Genomic DNA, 18,955 nt, shown 5'->3' with positions numbered 1-18,955 from the left:
AACCCAAAATTATTAAACTAATAGATAAGGGGAAGACTGAATAAAATTTATGTAGATTTTAACAAAATACTTAAAATAATTTTTTTTGATATCCTTGTAGAAAAGATGAAAAGATATAAAATAGATGAAAGTAATGTTAAAGAATTTTAGGACTGGTTGAATGCTTAGATCTACAGAGTAGTCATTAAAAATGCTTAAGGTCAGTAGGACTATTGTCTTACATACCCTAGGAATCTAATATTTTACATTTTGATCAATAAATTCAATAAAAATTTCATTGATGACATGTTTATTAAATGTGCAAGTTCTGCTAAGCCAAGAGGAAATTCTAACATAGTTTACAGAAACGAACTCATGATCTCATTAATTTGTTGTTCCTTTCAATAATATGGATAGAGAGTCTGATGATTGCATGACTGCTTATGGGATCTTGGTATCTTCTGGCTGCTACATATGGTGAGTCTCCTTTCAGGACAATAAACAATCACCCCTGACTCTATAGGATTAGTTTTGATAAAGGGTTAAGAACATTGACTTTGCTAATATTCTTGCTCTTGTTCTAAGAAAAATTGAATTGCCTGCATAAAGAAAATGAAAGTATACCACTGTACACTCAACAACTAAAGAGCTCTGAATTTGACTTTGGTTTTTAAATGTTCATTCTCTGAAAGTAGAGGGAGAACTTATGAATTTGGTAAAAGTAAAAATGAAATGGGTTGAGGAACTACCATTATGTATGCTAGGAAATATAATCTCCCACCAAGAAGTTTTGTTTGAAATGTCTTGATTCCCACTGAAGCCAGTGTTATCCAGAAAGAGAATGAAAATGTGAGAATTGAAACTATGATCTACCTTACTTTATCCCTTCCTATATTTCCCTTCTCCAAGGGTGATTTCTTGAAATGGGGAGGAGATTTGAAGAGTGGATTGATTTTCTCTATTAAGAAACTTAAGAAACTGTAGAAACAACCTGTTAAGTCAGTAGACCAAAAATCTTGAGGGCGTGGCCTCAGGGAGCCAATACAGATCTCTTGGACATAGTTTTCTGTCAGTTTAGGGATCTTATGAAAGATTTAGTTTAGCAAAATTAGTAGAATCAGTCAGATGCCCTGGACAGAAACAATCCTTTGTCCCATTTTAGGTTAATTAATATTGGCAGTTATATATACAAAATTCTATAAAGATGAGCTCCATTTGTGGCTGATTTCCTGATAATGGTAAGGAAGAGACAGGGTGAAATTCCTAAAAGGAGATGATTTTGGTAGCCTGGATTTCACCACTATCCTCCAGATCTTTCTGTATCTTTTTTTCTATTTTCTGGGTAGATTTCAAACAGTCACATCAGACTATGGCTGTTAATACTGGTTTCTTTGAAGGCACCAATATTTACAAAGCAGAGAGTATTAAAGATATTGGCAACAGCAAAAGTTCATGGCCTCAAATGAGAGGAAGCCTTAAGAGAAACAGAATTGTCATAGCCACTGGCAAAGGATAATGTTGTGAGCAATGTTCACAGTGATGAACCTGCCAAAGGATGAGGTTTCTAATATCTTCCCCAGTGTCCTCCCTTTCCAGTTAGACCAATTGACCTTTGCCTATGGGAAATCAACATTTGAAGATCATTGTTTCACCAATAGCTTCATCTTTTGGAAGAAAAGAACTCTAACATAGTGGTCATCATCTGCCTAGTCATGGGGAAACAGAATGAGACAGAACTTTTGGAAAGTCCTCCCAGTAAGCCAAGTTTCAAGTTGTCATATAAAAGATTATTTAAGGATAGAGTAGATACAACCATTATCTACATGAATTTCTGGGTGGTCCTTATGAATGTGGTAGAGTGGCCTAGAGTAAGCATTTAAAGATATAATATATCCCCTGACAGCCATTTTGAGTGAATCCCATAGGTTTTGGTATGTTGTTTCATTATTTTCATTATCTTGGATAAAATGATTAATTCTATAATTTGGTTTTTGGTCTACTCATTCATTAAAATGAGGTTATTCAGTTTCCAATTTGCTCTGGGTCTATATTTCCTTGGCCCAGTATTGCATATGCCTTTTATTGCATTGTGATCTGAGAAAGATGTATTCACTATTTCTGCCTTTCTGCAGCTGATCATTAGGTTTTTATGTCCTAGAACATGGTTAATTTTTGTATAAGTGCCATGTACTGCAGAGAAAAAAGTATATTCATTTCTATCCCCATTCAATTTCCTCCATAAGTCTAACATATCTTGTTTTTCTAACAATCTACTTATCTCCCTAACTTCTTTCTTGTTTATTTTATGATTTGACTTATCTAGATCTGAGAGTGGGAAGTTGAGATCTCCCAGTAGTAGAGTTTTGCTGTCTATGAATTCCTGTAGTGATTTCAGCTTCTCCTCTAAGAGTTTGGATACTATCCCATTTGGTATATATATATATATATATATATATATATATATATATATATATATATATATATATATATATATGTATATATGTACCCCACCCCCACAGAAATATATATATATATATATATATATATATATATATATATATATATATATATATATATATATATATTTGCAGCTGCTTTGTCTGAGATAAGGATTGCTACCCCTGCTTTTTTCACTTCAGCTGAAGCAAAATATATTTTGCTCCAACCTTTTACCTTTACTCTATATGTATTTCTCTGCTTCAGATGAGTTTCTTGTAAGCAGCATATTGTAGGATTCTAGTTTTTAAACCACTCTGCTATTCGTTTACATTTTAAGGGAGAGTTCATCCCATTCACATTCAAAGTTATCATTACTAACTCTTTATTGCCCTCCATGCTATCTTCCCACTGTTTGTATTTTTCCCCTTCCTCCCCTTTATCCATATTCCCCAGTATTTTGTTTCTGAGTACCAAAACCTTCAGTGTGTTTGCCCTCCTATATCCACCCCCTCCCCTTTCTTTCCCCTTTCCCTTTTTCCCTTTTCCCTTCCCTTCCTTTTGTTAGCTCCCCCTTTGTTCCCTCCCCCTGCCCTTTCCCCCTTTTAATACTTGAAAAGTTAAATGTTTTTTAAATTAACTAAATATGTGTGTAAACTGATTTTAAGCCAAGTCTAATGAGAAGAAGATTCAGGTGTTTCTCATCTCCTTCTTCCCCCTCTATTACTTTGAACTGTAATTTGTATTTTGAATTGTATTTTGAACCTCTTAGTGTAATGAGATCTTATTCCTGTCCCCCTTTTTAAGGATGTAGTGTTTTTAAAATCATTCTGAGTCATAGAAAATTGTGAGTATCTGTCACTTCTAGCTAAGTACATTCAATCTAATAGAGTTAAAATTCTTGAGAGTTATTAGAGTCTTTCTCCCAAGTGGGGTTATAGCCAGTTTCATCCCATTGGATAGCAGCCTCATGGATAGGTCATGAATGTCCATCACTTCTGGCTAGGTATATTCTCTCTGTTAGAGTTACAATTCTCAAGAGTTATGAGAATCTTTTTCCCCATGCTGGGATATAGCCAGTTTCAACTTATTGGATAGCAGGGATTTTTTTACCCCCCGCCTGCGTTTTTTTTTTTTAACCTTTTCATGTGTCTCTTGAACCTCCTGTTTGATGTCCAAATTTTTTATTTAGTTCTGGTCTTTTCATCAGGAATTTTTGGAATTCTTCCATTTCATTAAATGTCCATCTTTTCCCCTGAAAAAGAAGACTAAGCTTTGTGGGATAGTAGATTCCAAACTCCCTTGCTTTTCGGAATATCTCGTTCCAGGTCCTTTGATCCCTTAATGTTGATGCAGCCAGATCCTGTGTAATCCTTACCATGGCTCCTTGGTATTTAAATTGTTTCCTTCTGGCTGCTTGCAGGATTTTCTCTTTTATCGGATAGTTCTGGAATTTAGCCACAACATTCCTTGGTGTTTTCATTTTAGGATCTCTTTCTGAAGGGGATCCCTGTATTCTTTCAATAACAACTTTCCCCTCTGGTTCCATGATATCAGGTCAATTTTCCATCACTAGATGCTGTAATATTAAGTCCAGGCTTTTTAATCTTCAATGGTTTCAGGAAGTCCAATTATTCTCAGGTTGCCCCTCCTCGATCTATTTTCTAGGTCAGTAGTTTTGCTAAGGAGGTATTTTACATTTTCTTATATTTTTTTCTATTTTTTGATTTTGTTCAACAGGCTCTTGCTGTCTCATGGAGTCATTAGTTTCTGCAGACTCCATTCTTTTTTTAAAATTTATTTTTATTGAAGATATTATTTGAGTTTTACAATTTTCCCACAATCTTGCTTCCCTCCCCCCACCCCACCCCCACAGAAAGCACTCTGTCAGACTTTACTTTGTTTCCATGTTGTGATGAGAGAGAAATAATATCCTTAAAGAAGAGAAGAGAAGAGAAGAGAAGAGAAGAGAAGAGAAGAGAAGAGAAGAGAAGTCTAAGAAGTAACAAGATCAGACAATAAGATATCTGTTTTTTTCTAAATTAAAGGGAATATTCCTTGCACTTTGTTCAAACTCCACAGCTCCTTATCTGGATACAGATGGCACTCTCCTTTACAGACAGACCAAAATGGTTCCTGATTGTTGTACTGATGGAATGAGCAAGTCCTTCAAGGTTGAACATCATTTCCATGTTGCTGTTAGGGTGTACAGTGTTTCTCTGGTTCTGCTCATCTCACTCAGCATCAGTTCATGCAAATCCCTCCAGGCTTCCCTGAAATCCCATCCCTCCTGGTTTCTAATAGAACAATAGTGTTCCATGACATACATATACCACAGTGTGCTAAGCCATTCCCCAATTGAAGGACATTTACTTGATTTCCAATTCTTTGCCACCACAAACAGGGCTGCTATAAATATTTTTGTACAAGTAATGGTTTTACCCTTTTTCATCATCTCTTCAGGGTATAGACCCAGTAGTGGTATTGCTGGGTCAAAGGATATGCACATTTTTGTTGCCCTTTGGGCATAGTTCCAAATAGCTCTCCAGAAGGGTTGGATGAGTTCACAGCTCCACCAACTGTGTAATAGTGTCCCAGATTTCCCACAACCCTTCCAACAATGATCATTATCCTTCCTGTCATATTGGCCAATCTAAGAGGTATGAGGTGGTACCTCAGAGAAGCTTTAATTTGCATTTCTCTAATAATTAATGATTTAGAGCATTTTTTCATATGGCTATGGATTGCTTTGATCTCCTCATCTGTAAATTGCCTTTGCATATCCTTTGATCATTTGTCAATTGGGAAATGGCTTTTTGTTTTAAAAACATGACAGTTCTCTGTATATTTTAAAAATGAGTCCTTTGTCAGAATCATTAGTTGTAAAGATTGTTTCCCAATTTACTACATTTCTTTTGATCTTAGTTACATTGGTTTTATCTGTGCAAAAAGCCTTTTCATTTAATGTAATTGAAATCATCTAATTGGTTTTTGGTGATGCTCTCCAACTCTTCCTTAGTCATAAACTGCTCCCCTTTCCATAGATCTAACAGGTAGACTAGTCCTTGATCTTTTAATTTGCTTATAGTATTGTTTTTTTATGTCTATGTCCTGTAACCATTTGGATCTTATCTTGGTAAAGGGTGTGAGGTGTTGGTCTAATCTAAGTTTCTTCCATACTAACTTCCAATTATCCCAGCAATTTTTATCAAAAAGGGAGTTTTTATCCTGGAGGCCTGACTCTTTGGGTTTATCAAACAGCAGATTACTATAATCATCTTCTGCTTTTACACCTAGTCTATTCCACTGGTCCACCACTCTATTTCTTAGCCAATACCAAATAGTTTTGATGACTGATGCTTTATAATATAATTTTAGATCAGGTAGGGCTAAGCCACCTTCTTTTGCACTTTTTTCATTAAGCTCCTAGCAATTCTTGACTTTTTATTTCTCCATATGAATTTACTTAGAATTTTTTCTAACTCGTTAAAGTAATTTTTTGGAATTTTGATTGGTAGGGCACTAAACAGATAGTTTAGTTTTGGTAGAATTGTCATTTTTATTATATTAGCTCCCACCTATCCATGAGCAGTTGATATTTGCCCAGTTATTTAAATCTGATTTAATTTGTGTGAGGAGTGTTTTATAATTGTTTTTAAAAAGATTCTGAGTCTGTCTTGGCAAATAGACTCCCAAATATTTTATATTGTCTGAGGTTACTTTGAATGAGATTTCTCTTTCTAGCTCTTCCTGCTGTTTCTTGCTAGACATATATAGAAAAGTTGAGGATTTATGAGGGTTTATTTTATAACCTGCAACTTTGCTAAAATTGCTAATTGTTTCCAGTAGATTAGATGTTTTGGATGATTTCTTGGGATTCTATAGGTAGACCATCATGTCATCTGCAAAGAGTGAGAGTTTTGTCTCTTCCTTCCCAATTCTAATTCCTTCAATTTCTTTTTCCTTCTCTAATTGCTGATGCTAATATTTCTAATACAATATTGAATAGTAGTGGTGATAATGGGCACCCTTGTTTCACCCCGATCTTATTGGTAATGCCTCTAGCCTCTCCCCATTGAATAGAATGCTTGTTGATGGTTTCAAATAGATACTGCTAATTATTTTAAGGAATAGTCCATTTATTCCTAAACTCTCTAGTGTTTTAATAGGAATGGATGCTGTATTTTGTCAAAAGCTTTTTCAGCATCTATTGATATGATCACATGATTTCTGATAGGTTTGTTGTTGATATAATTGAGTATACTAACAACTTTCCTAATATTGAACCAACCCTGCATTCCTGGAATAAATCCTACTTGATCATAATGTATTATCCTAGTAATGACTTGTTGTAATCGTTTTGCTAAGATTTTATTTAGGATTTTTGCATCTATATTCATCAGGGAAATAGGTCTATAATTTTCTTTCTCTGTTTTACCTCTTCCTGGTTTAGGTAACAGTACCATATTGGTTTCATAGAAAGAGTTAGGCAGAGTTCCATCTTTCCCTATTTTTCCAAAAAATTTATATAGGATTGGGACCAATTGTTCCTTAAATGTTTGGTAGAATTCATTTGTGAATCTATCAGGCCCTGGAGATTTTTTTTAGGGAGTTCAATAATGGCTTGTTGAATTTCTTTTTCTGAGATAGGGTTGTTTAGGTATTTAATCTCTTCTTCATTTAACCTGGGCAATTTATATTTTTGTCAATATTAATCCATTTCACTTAGATTATCAAATTTATTGGCATAGAGTTGGGCAAAATAATTTTGAATTATTACTTTAATTTCCTCCTCATTGGTGGTGAGTTCACCTTTTTCATTTATGATACTAGCAATTTGGTTTTCTTCTTTTTTTTTAATCAAATTGACCAGAGGTTTATCAATTTTATTGGTTTTTTTCATAATACCAACTTTTGTTTTTATTTATTAATTCAATAGTTTTTTGATTTCAATTTTATTAATTTCTCCTTTAATTTTTAGAATTTCTAATTTGGTATCTAATTGGGGTTTTGATTTGTTCTTTCTCTAAGTTTTTTAGTTGCGTGTTTAGTTCATTGATTTCCTCTCTCCAATTTATTCATGTAAGCATTTAGAGCTATAATATATCCCCTGAGAGTCACTTTGAATGAATCCCATAGATTTTGGTATGTTGTTTCATTATTATCATTATCTAGGATAAAATGGTTAATTCTTTCTATAATTTGCTTTTTGATCCACTCATTCATTAAAATGAGGTCATTCAGTTTCCAATTAGTTCTGGGTCTATATCTCCTTGGCCCAATATTGCATATGACTTTTATTGCATTGTGATCTGAGAAAGATGAATTCACTATTTCTGCCTTTCTGCAGTTGATCATTAGGTTTTTATGTCCTAGTACATGGTCAATTTTTGTATAAGTTCCATGTACTGCAGAGAAAAAGGTATATTCCTTTCTATCCCCATTCAGTTTCCTCCATAAGTCTACCATATCTAATTTTTCTAACAATCTATTTACCTCCTTAACTTCTTTCTTGTTTATTTTATGATTCGATTTATGCAGATCTGAGAGAGAGAGGTTGAGGTCTCCCACTAGTAGAGTTTTGTTGTCTTTGTCTTCCTGTAGTTCTTTCAGCTTCTCCTCTAAGAATTGTGGGTGCTGTCCCACTGGGTGCATATATATTCAGTATTGAAATGACTTTATTGTCTATGATACCTTTTAGGAGGATAAAGTTTCCTTCCTTATCTCTTTTAATGCTATCTATTTTTGCTGCTGCTTTGTCTGAGATAAGGATTGCTACCCCTGCTTTTTTTACTTCAGCTGAAGCAAAATATATTTTGCTCCAACCTATTACCTTTACTCTATATGTATCTGCTGCTTCAGATGAATTTCTTGTAAGCAGCATATTGTAGGATTCTGGTTTTTAATCCACTCTGCTATTTGCTTACGTTTTAAGGGAGAGTTCTTTCCATTCACATTCAAGGTTATGATTACTAGTTCTTTATTGCCCTCCATGCTATCTTCCCTCCATTTGTATTTTTCCCCCTTTCTCCCCACTTTTTCCATATTCTCCAGTATTTTGTTTCTGAATACCACCCCCTTCAGTGTGTTTGCTCTTCTATATCATACCCTCCCCTTTCTTTCCCCTTTCCCTTTTTCCCTTTTCCCTTCCGTTCCTTTTGTTATTTCCCCCTTTTCCCCCCACTCCCCTTCCCTTTCTCCATCCCCCCTCCCCTTTTCCCCTTTTAATACTTGAAAGGTTAGATGTTTTATAAGTTAACTGAGTATGTGTAGATTGACTTTAAGCCAACTCTGATGAGAAGAAGATTCAGGTGTTTCTCATCTGCTGCCTTCTTCCCCTCTATTACCATAGGGTTTTTTGTACCTCTAAGTGTAATGAGATTTACCCCCATTCAATTTCCTCCCTCCTTCAGTCTCTTTCCTGTCACCCTTTTTAAGGATGTAGTGTTTTTTAGATCATTCTATCTAAGTCATAGAAAATTCTGAGTGTCTGTCCCTTCTAGTTCAGTATATGCTATTGAATAGAGTCAAAATTCCTGACAGTTATTAGGGTCTTTCTCCCAAGTGGGGTTAAAGCCAGTTACATCTCTTTAGAAAGCAGTCTCATGGATAGGTCATGAATGTCCATCATTTCTGGCTAGGTATATTCTCTCTATTAGAGTTACAATTCTCAAGATTTATGAGAGTCTTTTTTCCCCCATGCTGGGATATAGACAGTTTCAACTTACTGGATTGCATTTTTTTTCCTTTTACCTCCCCCCCCCCTTTTTTTTACCTTTCCATGTTTCTCTTGAACCTCCTGTTTGATGTCCAAATTTTCTCTTTAGCTCTGTTCTTTTCATCAGAAATTTTTGGAATTATTCCATTTAGTTAAATGTCCATCTTTTTCCCTGGAAGAGAAGGCTCAGCTTTGTGGGAAAGTAGATTCTTGGCTGCATTCCAAGCTCCCTTGCTCTTCAAAATATCTCTTTCCAGGCCCTTCGATCCCTTAATGTTGATGCAGCCAGGTCCTGTGTGATACTTATTGTTGCTTCTTGATATTTAAATTCTTTCTTTCTGGCTGCTTGCAGGATTTTCTCTTTTATCTGATAGTTCTGGAGTTTGGCCACAACATTCCTTGGTGTTTTCATTTTAGGATCTTTTCCTGGTGGGGACTGATGTACTCTTTCAATAACTACTTTCCCCTCTGGTTCCATGATATCAGGGCAGTTTTCCATCTAACTAGATCCTGTAATATTTAGTCCAGGCTTTTTTTCTCTTCAATGTTTTCAGGAAGTCCTATAATTTTCAGGTTGCCCCTCCTCGATCTATTGTCAAGGTCAGTGGTTTTATTGATGAGGTATTTTACATTTGTTGTATTTTTTTTTCTATTTTTTGATTTTGTTTAACTGACTCTTACTGTCTCATGGAGTCATTAGTTTCTCTAGACTCCATTTTTTTAGGGAGAATTTTCTTCATTAACCTCTTGCAACTCCTCTTCCAATTGGTCTATTCTACTTTTGAAAGAGCTTTACATTTGACTAATTGAGGTTTTGAGAGAATTATTTTCTTTTTGCATTTGCCCAATTGAGGATCTGAGAGAATTAGTCTCATTTTGCACTTGTACAATTGTATTTTCCAATGATTTGTTTTCTTGTTGCAAGGTGTTAATCTTCTCTTTTTCCAAATTTTCCAATTGATTTTTAAACTCCTTCTTTATTTCTTCAAGGAAGTCTTTCTGTGCTGGAGACCAGATCATATTTTCCTCAGAGCTTCTAGGTCTCTCCGAGTTAGGGTCTTTTCCTTCCAAGAATTGTTCTATGGATCCACCTTTCCTCTGACCTTTCTTTATTTTGCTAAGACCTTGAGTTGGGGAGGGGCTGGTTCACAGAGGTTTGAGGTAGGGATCCCTAGAGGCTTTACTCACTGAGTGCACTTTCTCTGACTGGCCAGTAGGAGGTGCTGGTTGCTTTCTCTGGAGTGTCTGTGACCTTTATTGAGGCCTTCTCCCTTAGCCTGAAGGGCGTGATTGAAGCTGTTAAATACTTTTGTCTTCAATCAATGGTAGGCTCTAGCCTGGGGTAAGGTCATGGCTCTCCCTTTTGTGAGCTGGGCTGGTTCTACTGCTCACACACCTGTGCCTGGGGCAGAAGTAGTCTGTAATTGTGTTTTTTTCTGGGAAGAGATACCTCAGCTACAATGGAGGTGCAGACTCGGAGTTCCTCAGGCCAGAGGAGCCCAGGGATGGTGTCTGCAGCTCTCCTGCACTGAAATTCTCCCCTCCAGCCCTGTCGGCAAGCTCCAGAGCCTCAGCACCAACACCAGTGCCTCTGCTCCCTAGTAGACCCAATCCCCTGTGATCTGGCCCCACCTCTGATCAAGCAGGTCCTGCACTTGGGCCCTCAGGCACCCAGGGCTCCAATCCAGTCCCTAATCAGGCTTCTCTGTGGCTGATCCGCCCTCTGTGCCCAGACTCACTCATGGCTGTGGCAGACAAATCCTGAGGTAGATGTTCTTTCTGGATTTTGTGGATCAAATTTCTGTTAAGAGGTTTATTTCATATCATAGATGGGGAAAGATCAGGAGACTTTAGAATTGTGCCTGTCTTCTCTCTGCCATCTTGGCTGAGAGTCCTACACTGTAGTTTTAATATTCCTGGTGCTACTTCTGCTCATTATCGCAATTTTGCCTCAGGAGAGGAGATCTACTTCAAATTACTCTGCTATTGTCCTTACTACACAGAGTTTATTTATTCAGGAAACTGTATAATTACTGTCTGTCTTTATTTTTGTTTTCTCTAAACTTTTCTAGTGATTCCTATGTCTTCTTACATTAGAGTTGTCCAAGAAAGACCTTTCTTAAGACCATTTTAGTGGTCGAACGTTCTCTAGAAGTTTTTTTAGGACCTTTCCATTGAAGGATAAGATATCATCGGTTTAATGTTTTCATGTGGGTTGGGCTGGTTCCTTTGACAGAATTAGAGAAAGCATTCTCAAAATCTGAAGAGACTGAGACTAAGTCATATAAGATCCAGACTATAGGGAGTCAGTGTTAAACAGACCTTTTTTTTATGAAACTCTTTTTGTTTGTTAGACTAATTTCTTTTTATTAAATATTAGATGGTTCCCAAGTGTTTAATTTCATTCCAATCCTTAGTTTCAACCACTGGATTGGCCTAGAATACAGGTTATTCACCTTTTTTCTCTTATTCTTATGACATGGCCAGATTTTTTTATTTTCCTATTTCCCTGAGTAAAAAATCTTCATTTCTTTTTTGAAATTTCTTAAATTTTATATGTTGTAGGTTTCTCTTAGCTATCATTACCCTCTGGGTAAAATTCATCTCCAATTATATAGAGATTGTAATGTTCCGTTATTAACAGTCATATCACACTAGAAAAGTATTGATATTAAAAAGGTGGATCTTAGTTTCTACTTGGGGTCATTAAAGAAAAGTTGAAATTTCCTGAAGACAGTCTAGAATGCTCTTTTAATTCTGTGTTCAATATAGATAAATGGGTAGATAAATAGATACGATATGATCATTGAAAATTTTTGTAGATAAAATAGAGAAATATGGATTAGGCACAAGTAGGTGAGTACCCAAAAGATTAAATCAGCATACTGAAAAGTATTACTTTTCTTACTGTCAATGTGGAAGTTAATTTTTAGCAAAATAAAATTAAAATTATTTTAGCAAACTAAAAAGTAAAAAATTAGGAAACTAAACACTTTTATAAATTACTTGGATGAAGATATAAATTACATGTTCATCAAATTTGTAGATGATACAAAACTGGGGTACATAGTTAATGTGTTAGATGAAAACCGCAATCTAAAATGATTTCTTCAGGGCAGAATATTAGGTTAGATCAAATAAAATGAAATTCAAGAGTCCTAGGCATTCAAGATTTTGTTTAAAAAAATCAATTGTTGATGATGACATCACTATCTGAAATTTATATCTGAAAAGATTCGAGCCTTTCAACCAAACCTAATATGCCCAAAGAGTTTACTGTGATAGCCAATAAAGTAAATGTGTTCTTGGTAATAATGACAGTATAATTTGTCCTCTTACCTCAGACCTAAAACATTGTGTTTGGAACAGCATGTTTTAGTAAGGATGTTAAGAAGCATTTAGTCTAGTTTTTGCAATTGAGAAAATTGGGATTGTGAGAAGTGAAGTGATTTGGCCCCAGGTCCCACCACTTGTTAAATGGCACACTGATATACAGGTATTCTGATTTCATGTCTATAACTTCTAAAATAGAAAATTGTGTAAATCCTAAATTTTACAGCTAAGGATGTGGGTATGACTTGCGTCAATTCATATGACAGGCAGGGAGGACATCCAAGTGTTCCCAGATCATTAGATTCTAAATCTAGGACCCTTTCCAGTATAAGGCACTGTTTTATCCTCTACAAATGTGGGAGTGATGTTATAATAGTGTCAGTCATTAGCCTCTAGCCAAAACAAAATAAAAAAAATTTTCTAGGGGGCTATTGGAAGTTTCTATTAACTTTAGTGGAAATACATTGGAATAATGTTCATTTTCCCAAAGTTTCTTCCAGAGGAATAGCTTAAAAACATAAAGGACAATTCAATTGCAAAGATGGAAATGGGAATTAAAAAGGGAGTAAAGAAAACAGGAGAGGGAGACAAAATTGGTTGTAGAGGAAAGAATTGGTCATCTTAAAATCACAGGAAATGCTACTCAGCATGCTGAACTGTACATCAGTAATTTATTTCAAAGACAATAACTTGTAAAGGATAAAATAGACTATTTTAATGACTTTCATCCAGAGTCTCACTCTTCAAAAGTTCAAATCCCTCAAAACCCATTTACATTAATTTTGTGCCCTCCCTACTGTAAGGATGCAGTTTCACTCTCCTTCATAATTATGCAAATGCTTGGAAGATTTTGTGTGTAATTGAAAGACATGGGTTAAAATGAGCAATCAGTTTTTGGTTATAAGACAGCAAAGTATAGGGAAAAGTACTGGACTTCAAGGAATGAAATATTAAATTTACTCAGCTTCTGATGGGAAAATCACTTCTCTGTTCTTGGTCTCAGTTTTTTCATTCATAAAAACATTAAGTTTAGATATTTTCTCTAAGATCCCATTTTCTAAACTTATATCATTATATGATTCATGTGTTAGAATTTGTTAAGGCCTTACTTAACAGGAGCTCTATACGGAAAAAAACTAGCATCTAGATTCAAACTCATAAAATTATCAAGTAGCAGAGTGAGATTCAAACCTAGGCTCTTTAGCTCCAAATAAGAACAGTGTTATCACCACCCTCTTTCTAGCCTTGCACTATGTTGATATGGCTAAAGCAGAAAGATCTTGATTTGAAATTGCTTTCTTGTAATGCAATCCAAGTTTCTCTAGAGCTTTCCTGTTGGGAACATATTTCTCAACATTTTTCTTACACTTGCCAAGACATCTTTGTTCCTTAAGCTATATATAATGGGATTCAGCATGGGAGTGAGGATGGAATCAAATAAAAAGAGGGCCTGGTTCAATTTTGGAGTCTGGGAAGAGCCAGGTCTCATGTAGATTAATATGGCCGGACCAAAATAGAGAGTTACCACAGTAAGGTGGGAAGAACAGGTGGCTAGGGCTTTGTTCCTCCCTTCAGGAGAGTTCATACGAAGAATAGTGAGGAAGATGAATGCATAGGAAAACAAAATAAGACTCAAAGGGATAAGAACTACTAGAAAACTGGAGATTACCACTGACCTCTCATAGGCTGAGATATCTTCACAAGTAAGTTTTAGTAAGGCCATAACCTCACAAAAGAAATGAAGGATCTCTCTGGAGCCACAGATGGGGAAATGCATGGCATAGGCTGTATGGACTAAGGAGGTTATAGCGCCCCCCAACCAGGACCCAAAGACCATCCACATACACACAGTGTGACTCATGATGATTGAGTAACGTAGAGGGTTACAGATGGCCACATAGCGGTCATAGGACATAAAGGTCAGCAGAAGACACTCCGAAATCCCCAGAGTTAAAGTGAAGAAAATTTGGGTCCCACATCCAGTTTGTGAAATATTTTTCCTTCCTGAGAAATAGCTGATGACCATGTTGGGGACAACTGTGGAGATCAAAGCCAAGTCAATGAGGGAGAGCTGGCTGAGTAAGAAATACATGGGAGTGTGGAGCCGGGAATCTCCCAAGATGAGGAGGATCAGCAGAGCATTTCCAGTGACAGCAACCATATAGATCAAGAAGATGATGGAGATAAGAATAACAAGATGCTTGATCTCAGGAAAAAGTCCCAGGAGAATGAAACCTGTTGTCTGGTTCACTCTGCCCATGGCTCAGCTTCATCACTTTTAGATAAAGGACTATAGAAGAAAACCAGAAAGAGCATGAAGTCTCCTGGAATGTTATTAGACTGTTCTAGTTTTCTTAGTTTCCAGACCCTTACTGATTTATAAACATATAGGCCTCTCTCCTCTGCACATTACTTCTTTCACTGGTTGATTCTTTCCCTTTTCTCTCTTTTCATGCCTCCTACATTGTACCCAGACCTTTCTTTCTCAGGTGGTGACTTTGACTCTTATCTTTTTATACATTACATTTTTATTAATATTTTTAATCATTTTTTTCAATATTCCTCCCCATGTTTTACAAAAGTCATGCCAGAGAAAACATAATGTTTATTAGAACATAAAAATGGAAAGATTTGATAAATCAGCAAAACTCATCAGTTCATTGTAAACAACTGCAAAATATGCAATGTATCACATTCACAAAACTCCCACCTTTGCAAAGGAATGGAGTTGGGAGCTCTCCTCTCTCTCCTCCAGAATGTCCTTGTTCTTTATCATTGTGACATTTACTTTGATAGTTTTATGGATGTTTTTCCTATTTGTATGTTCTTGTCAAAAACGTTGGAACAATCACCCTAACTAGGCAAATGTTCCCAAAGAAGTTGAAGATAGAGGGAATGTCTATAATAGCCTTTCTTAAAGCATATCCAAATACTGAAGAAAAAAAATGACTGTTACAGATTAGCTAAAGAGTGACATCCCAATGCTGTTTTGTCTGTCACCATTTTTATTCATGCTCTTCAGTTTGTGTCTACTTAATGCCTGTATCATCGTTGTCATTTATTGGCAGTGTCCTGATCATAGATATCACTATTTTCAGCAGTATTATAGAATCTTTACATGTGCTATCACTATCACTATTATTGGCTTTGGTATTACTATATTTTCAGTGTGGCTTTTTACAATCAACAGCAGCAGCAGCACTAACTTCTCTATCAGTAGTGTCACTATCACTGGCTTTGATATTACTATATTTTCAATGTGATTTGCTATCATCATCATCATCATCACTGCCATAACTATCAATTATGTCAGCATTATAATGGATATCACTCTTCCTAATCTATTTATATATCTTCATCATAGCTGCCACAATTAATTGAATTAGTGTCTTTATTTCATTGCTATTTCTATATCATTACTTTTATCAAAAAGTTATCACTATTCTCATTTTTGCTTTCACCATTGTCAACAATTTTATGGGTAATATCATGATTCTCATCAATATTGCTTTCATGATCACTGGAACTTTTGGCATCATCATCATCCTGTTGTCAGTACCCTTGCTGCCATAATCATTATGGCTACCACTATCAGTATTATGACCTTATTATCTTGGTCATAACCATCACTGGTCTCTTTGGTGTTATCAATATGCCATCACTATCATCATAATTATCATAATATCTGTTCCTATCTCCATAATCCTCATTCCTATACATAACAATTGTTCCCATTGTCCTCATTGTCATCATTATCATTGTTAGAGGTGATTTCACCACTGATTTCACTTCTATTATCATGACTGCTCTCATCTTTATTTTTATCATCTTCAGCAACCTGAAATGCAGGTGAGAATGTGGAACAAAGGACTCTTGCAATTTTTCAAACTGTCCTTGAGTAATCTGGACTGGGAGGGAAAGGTCAATGAATTCTTCATCAGAACTATATTCATATAGTTTCTATTGGTATCACTTGAGGATGACATGATGAGATCTTAGGTCAGAAAGAAACCTAAAGGTGTCATTTTGTGACTTCATTCACTTTCTTTATGTAATTCTGCTTTCTCTCCTATTTCCAAAACTTGTTCACTTCTTTCCACAAATTCTTGAGGCACTAACTTAGAGCTTCCAGTTTTTAGGTTGAGAAAATGAAGTCAACTTATGTGTTCATTTTTTCCAGGAACTGCACTGAGACCCACCAGGAGACTTCTTAGTCAGAAACATAGCAGCAATTGGAATCTAGACTCTGAGCAGAAACCTTCTGTTTTTAGTTTTCTGAGGATATTGTGGTCAACCGTTGTGAGCTCTCTCATCTTTCCTAATTTATACATGAGTACTCCTATAAATCATTACCAGCCCTTGCCTTATTTACTTCAGTTTCCTTGTGAAGACCAACCTGACTCTTTATGCATTTGATCTTAACCTCTCTCATCTTTTTTTGGTGGGGGGAGCTTATTCCTTAAATTCTCCCGATTTATCTCATTTTTTTTTTTTAGGTTTTTGCAAGGCAAATGAGGTTAAGTGGCTTGCCCAAGGCCACACAGCTAGGTAATTATTAAGTTTTTGAGACAGGATTTGAACCCAGGTACTCCTGACTCCAGGGCTGGTGCTTTATCCACTGCACCACCTAGCCGCCCCCAATTTATCTCATTGTAAAATTCCCCCTTTCTATCAACAGCATCTCTCCTATAAAGAAACATTTCAAATTAAATAACTTGAAGAAATTAAGTTTCTCTACTCTCCCTACACTCTGGTAGATTCAGTTTTCATCTTGATTGGGATAACTACAAAATCTATTACCCTAAATCTTCATCTCACATCACCAACTGTCTGTTGAACATCTCCAGTAAGTTGTCTCATTGGCATCTTAAACTCAATTTTGCCACTACCAGGTTTGATCATCTGTTTTAAAGCTATCTTTCTGTAGTTTTTTCTCATCGCAGTTTTGTCTTCTGGAATGAAATATAAAAAGTTGAATTCCTCTTCCATTTTACAACCCTTTAAATACTTGAAAAATAAAATTTTTCTCTAAATCTTCTTTTTTTCCAGGATCATAAGACATTTTCAAGGTCCCTCTTTATCAATAGCTTCTCTTTTATATATATGCTCTCTGGATATTTACTGTCTTTTAAAAATGTGATGCCCACCAATTGTATGCCAATAAATCTGACTATCTAGTTAAAATGAACGAATATTTGCAAAAATATAAATTGCTCAGATTAATAGATGGTGAAATAAAATACTGAAAAAAAACCCACTTTAGAAAAAGTAATTGAACAAGCTACTAATGAATTACCTAAGAAAAAACACCCAGTGCCAGACCAATTTACAAGTGAATTTTAGCAAACATTTAAAGAACAACTCCAAACACAGCCTAAACTTTTTGGGAAAAATATATGATGAAGTATTCCTATGATGCTGATAGCTAAACCAGATATAGCCAAAACAGAGAAAGTTGTATTTCAACTTCCATAATGTTTATGGATGCAAAAATTGTAAATAAAATATTAGCAAAGAAATTACAGTGATTTATCACCAGGATAGAACACTGAAAAATGAGGATCTATACCAAAGGTTCAGGGCTGGTTTAATATCAGCATAATTGGCCATATCAATACTAAAAGCAACAAATAGCATATTATTATCTCAATGAATGCAGAAAATCTTTTGACAAAATAAAACCTCCATTTCTCTGAAAGACAATAAAGAACATAGGAATGAATATAGTTTTCCTTAAAAATGATAAATGATATCACTATAAAATCATTAGCAAACATTATCTATAATGGGATAAGGTAGAAACCTTTCCAGTAAGTTCAGGAATGAAACAGATACCCATTATCACTACTATTATTCAGTATTGTACTGGAAGTGTAAGCTTTAACAATAAGAAATTGCAGAATTGAAGAAAGTTGAAGAAAAATTGAAGGAATTAGAATAGTCAATGAGGAAATGAAATGATCACTGATGATGTTATCATGTTATACTTAGAGAATTGTAGAGAATCAACTAAAAACTACTTGAAATAATTAAATAACTAATGAAAAACTTTGGCAAAGTCACAAGATTTAAAATAAACCCACATAAATCATCAGTACTTCTACATATTACCAACAAAACTCAGGATCAAGAGATAGAGAAATTCCATCTAAAATAACTGTAGACATTATAAAATATTTGAGCATCTACCTGCCAAAACAAATACAGGAATTATATAAACAAAATTACAAAGCACTTTTTACACATATTCTAAACAATTGGGAAAATATTAGTTGCTCATGGGTAGGCTGAGCTTATATAATACAAATGACAATTCTACCCAATTCAATTTACTTATTTGGTGCCATAACAATCAAACTATCAAAATTATTTTATAGAATTAGAAAAAAATAATAAAATTCATTTGTAAGAGCAAAAGGTCAAGGATATCAAGGGAATTCATGGGGGAAAAAATGTGAAGGAAGGTGGCTTAACAATACCAGATCTAAA

At 35.2% G+C, this 18,955-nt stretch overlaps 1 protein-coding gene across 1 annotated transcript; it reads right to left on the bottom strand.

Moving 5' to 3' along the window:
• Positions 1-13,787: 13,787 nt before the first annotated feature.
• On the bottom strand, positions 13,788-14,726 carry LOC141512115 (olfactory receptor 2AJ1-like). The gene has a single exon (XM_074220986.1). The coding sequence runs from the start codon at positions 14,724-14,726 to the stop codon at positions 13,788-13,790; it is 939 nt and encodes a 312-aa protein (XP_074077087.1).
• Between the last annotated feature and the right edge of the window lie 4,229 nt (positions 14,727-18,955).

Source organism: Macrotis lagotis, chromosome 2, assembly GCF_037893015.1.
Source record: "Macrotis lagotis isolate mMagLag1 chromosome 2, bilby.v1.9.chrom.fasta, whole genome shotgun sequence".
Lineage (NCBI taxonomy): Eukaryota > Metazoa > Chordata > Mammalia > Peramelemorphia > Peramelidae > Macrotis > Macrotis lagotis.
The sequence above is the reverse complement of the archived record's forward strand: the minus strand, read 5'-3'. Positions and strand labels throughout refer to the sequence as shown.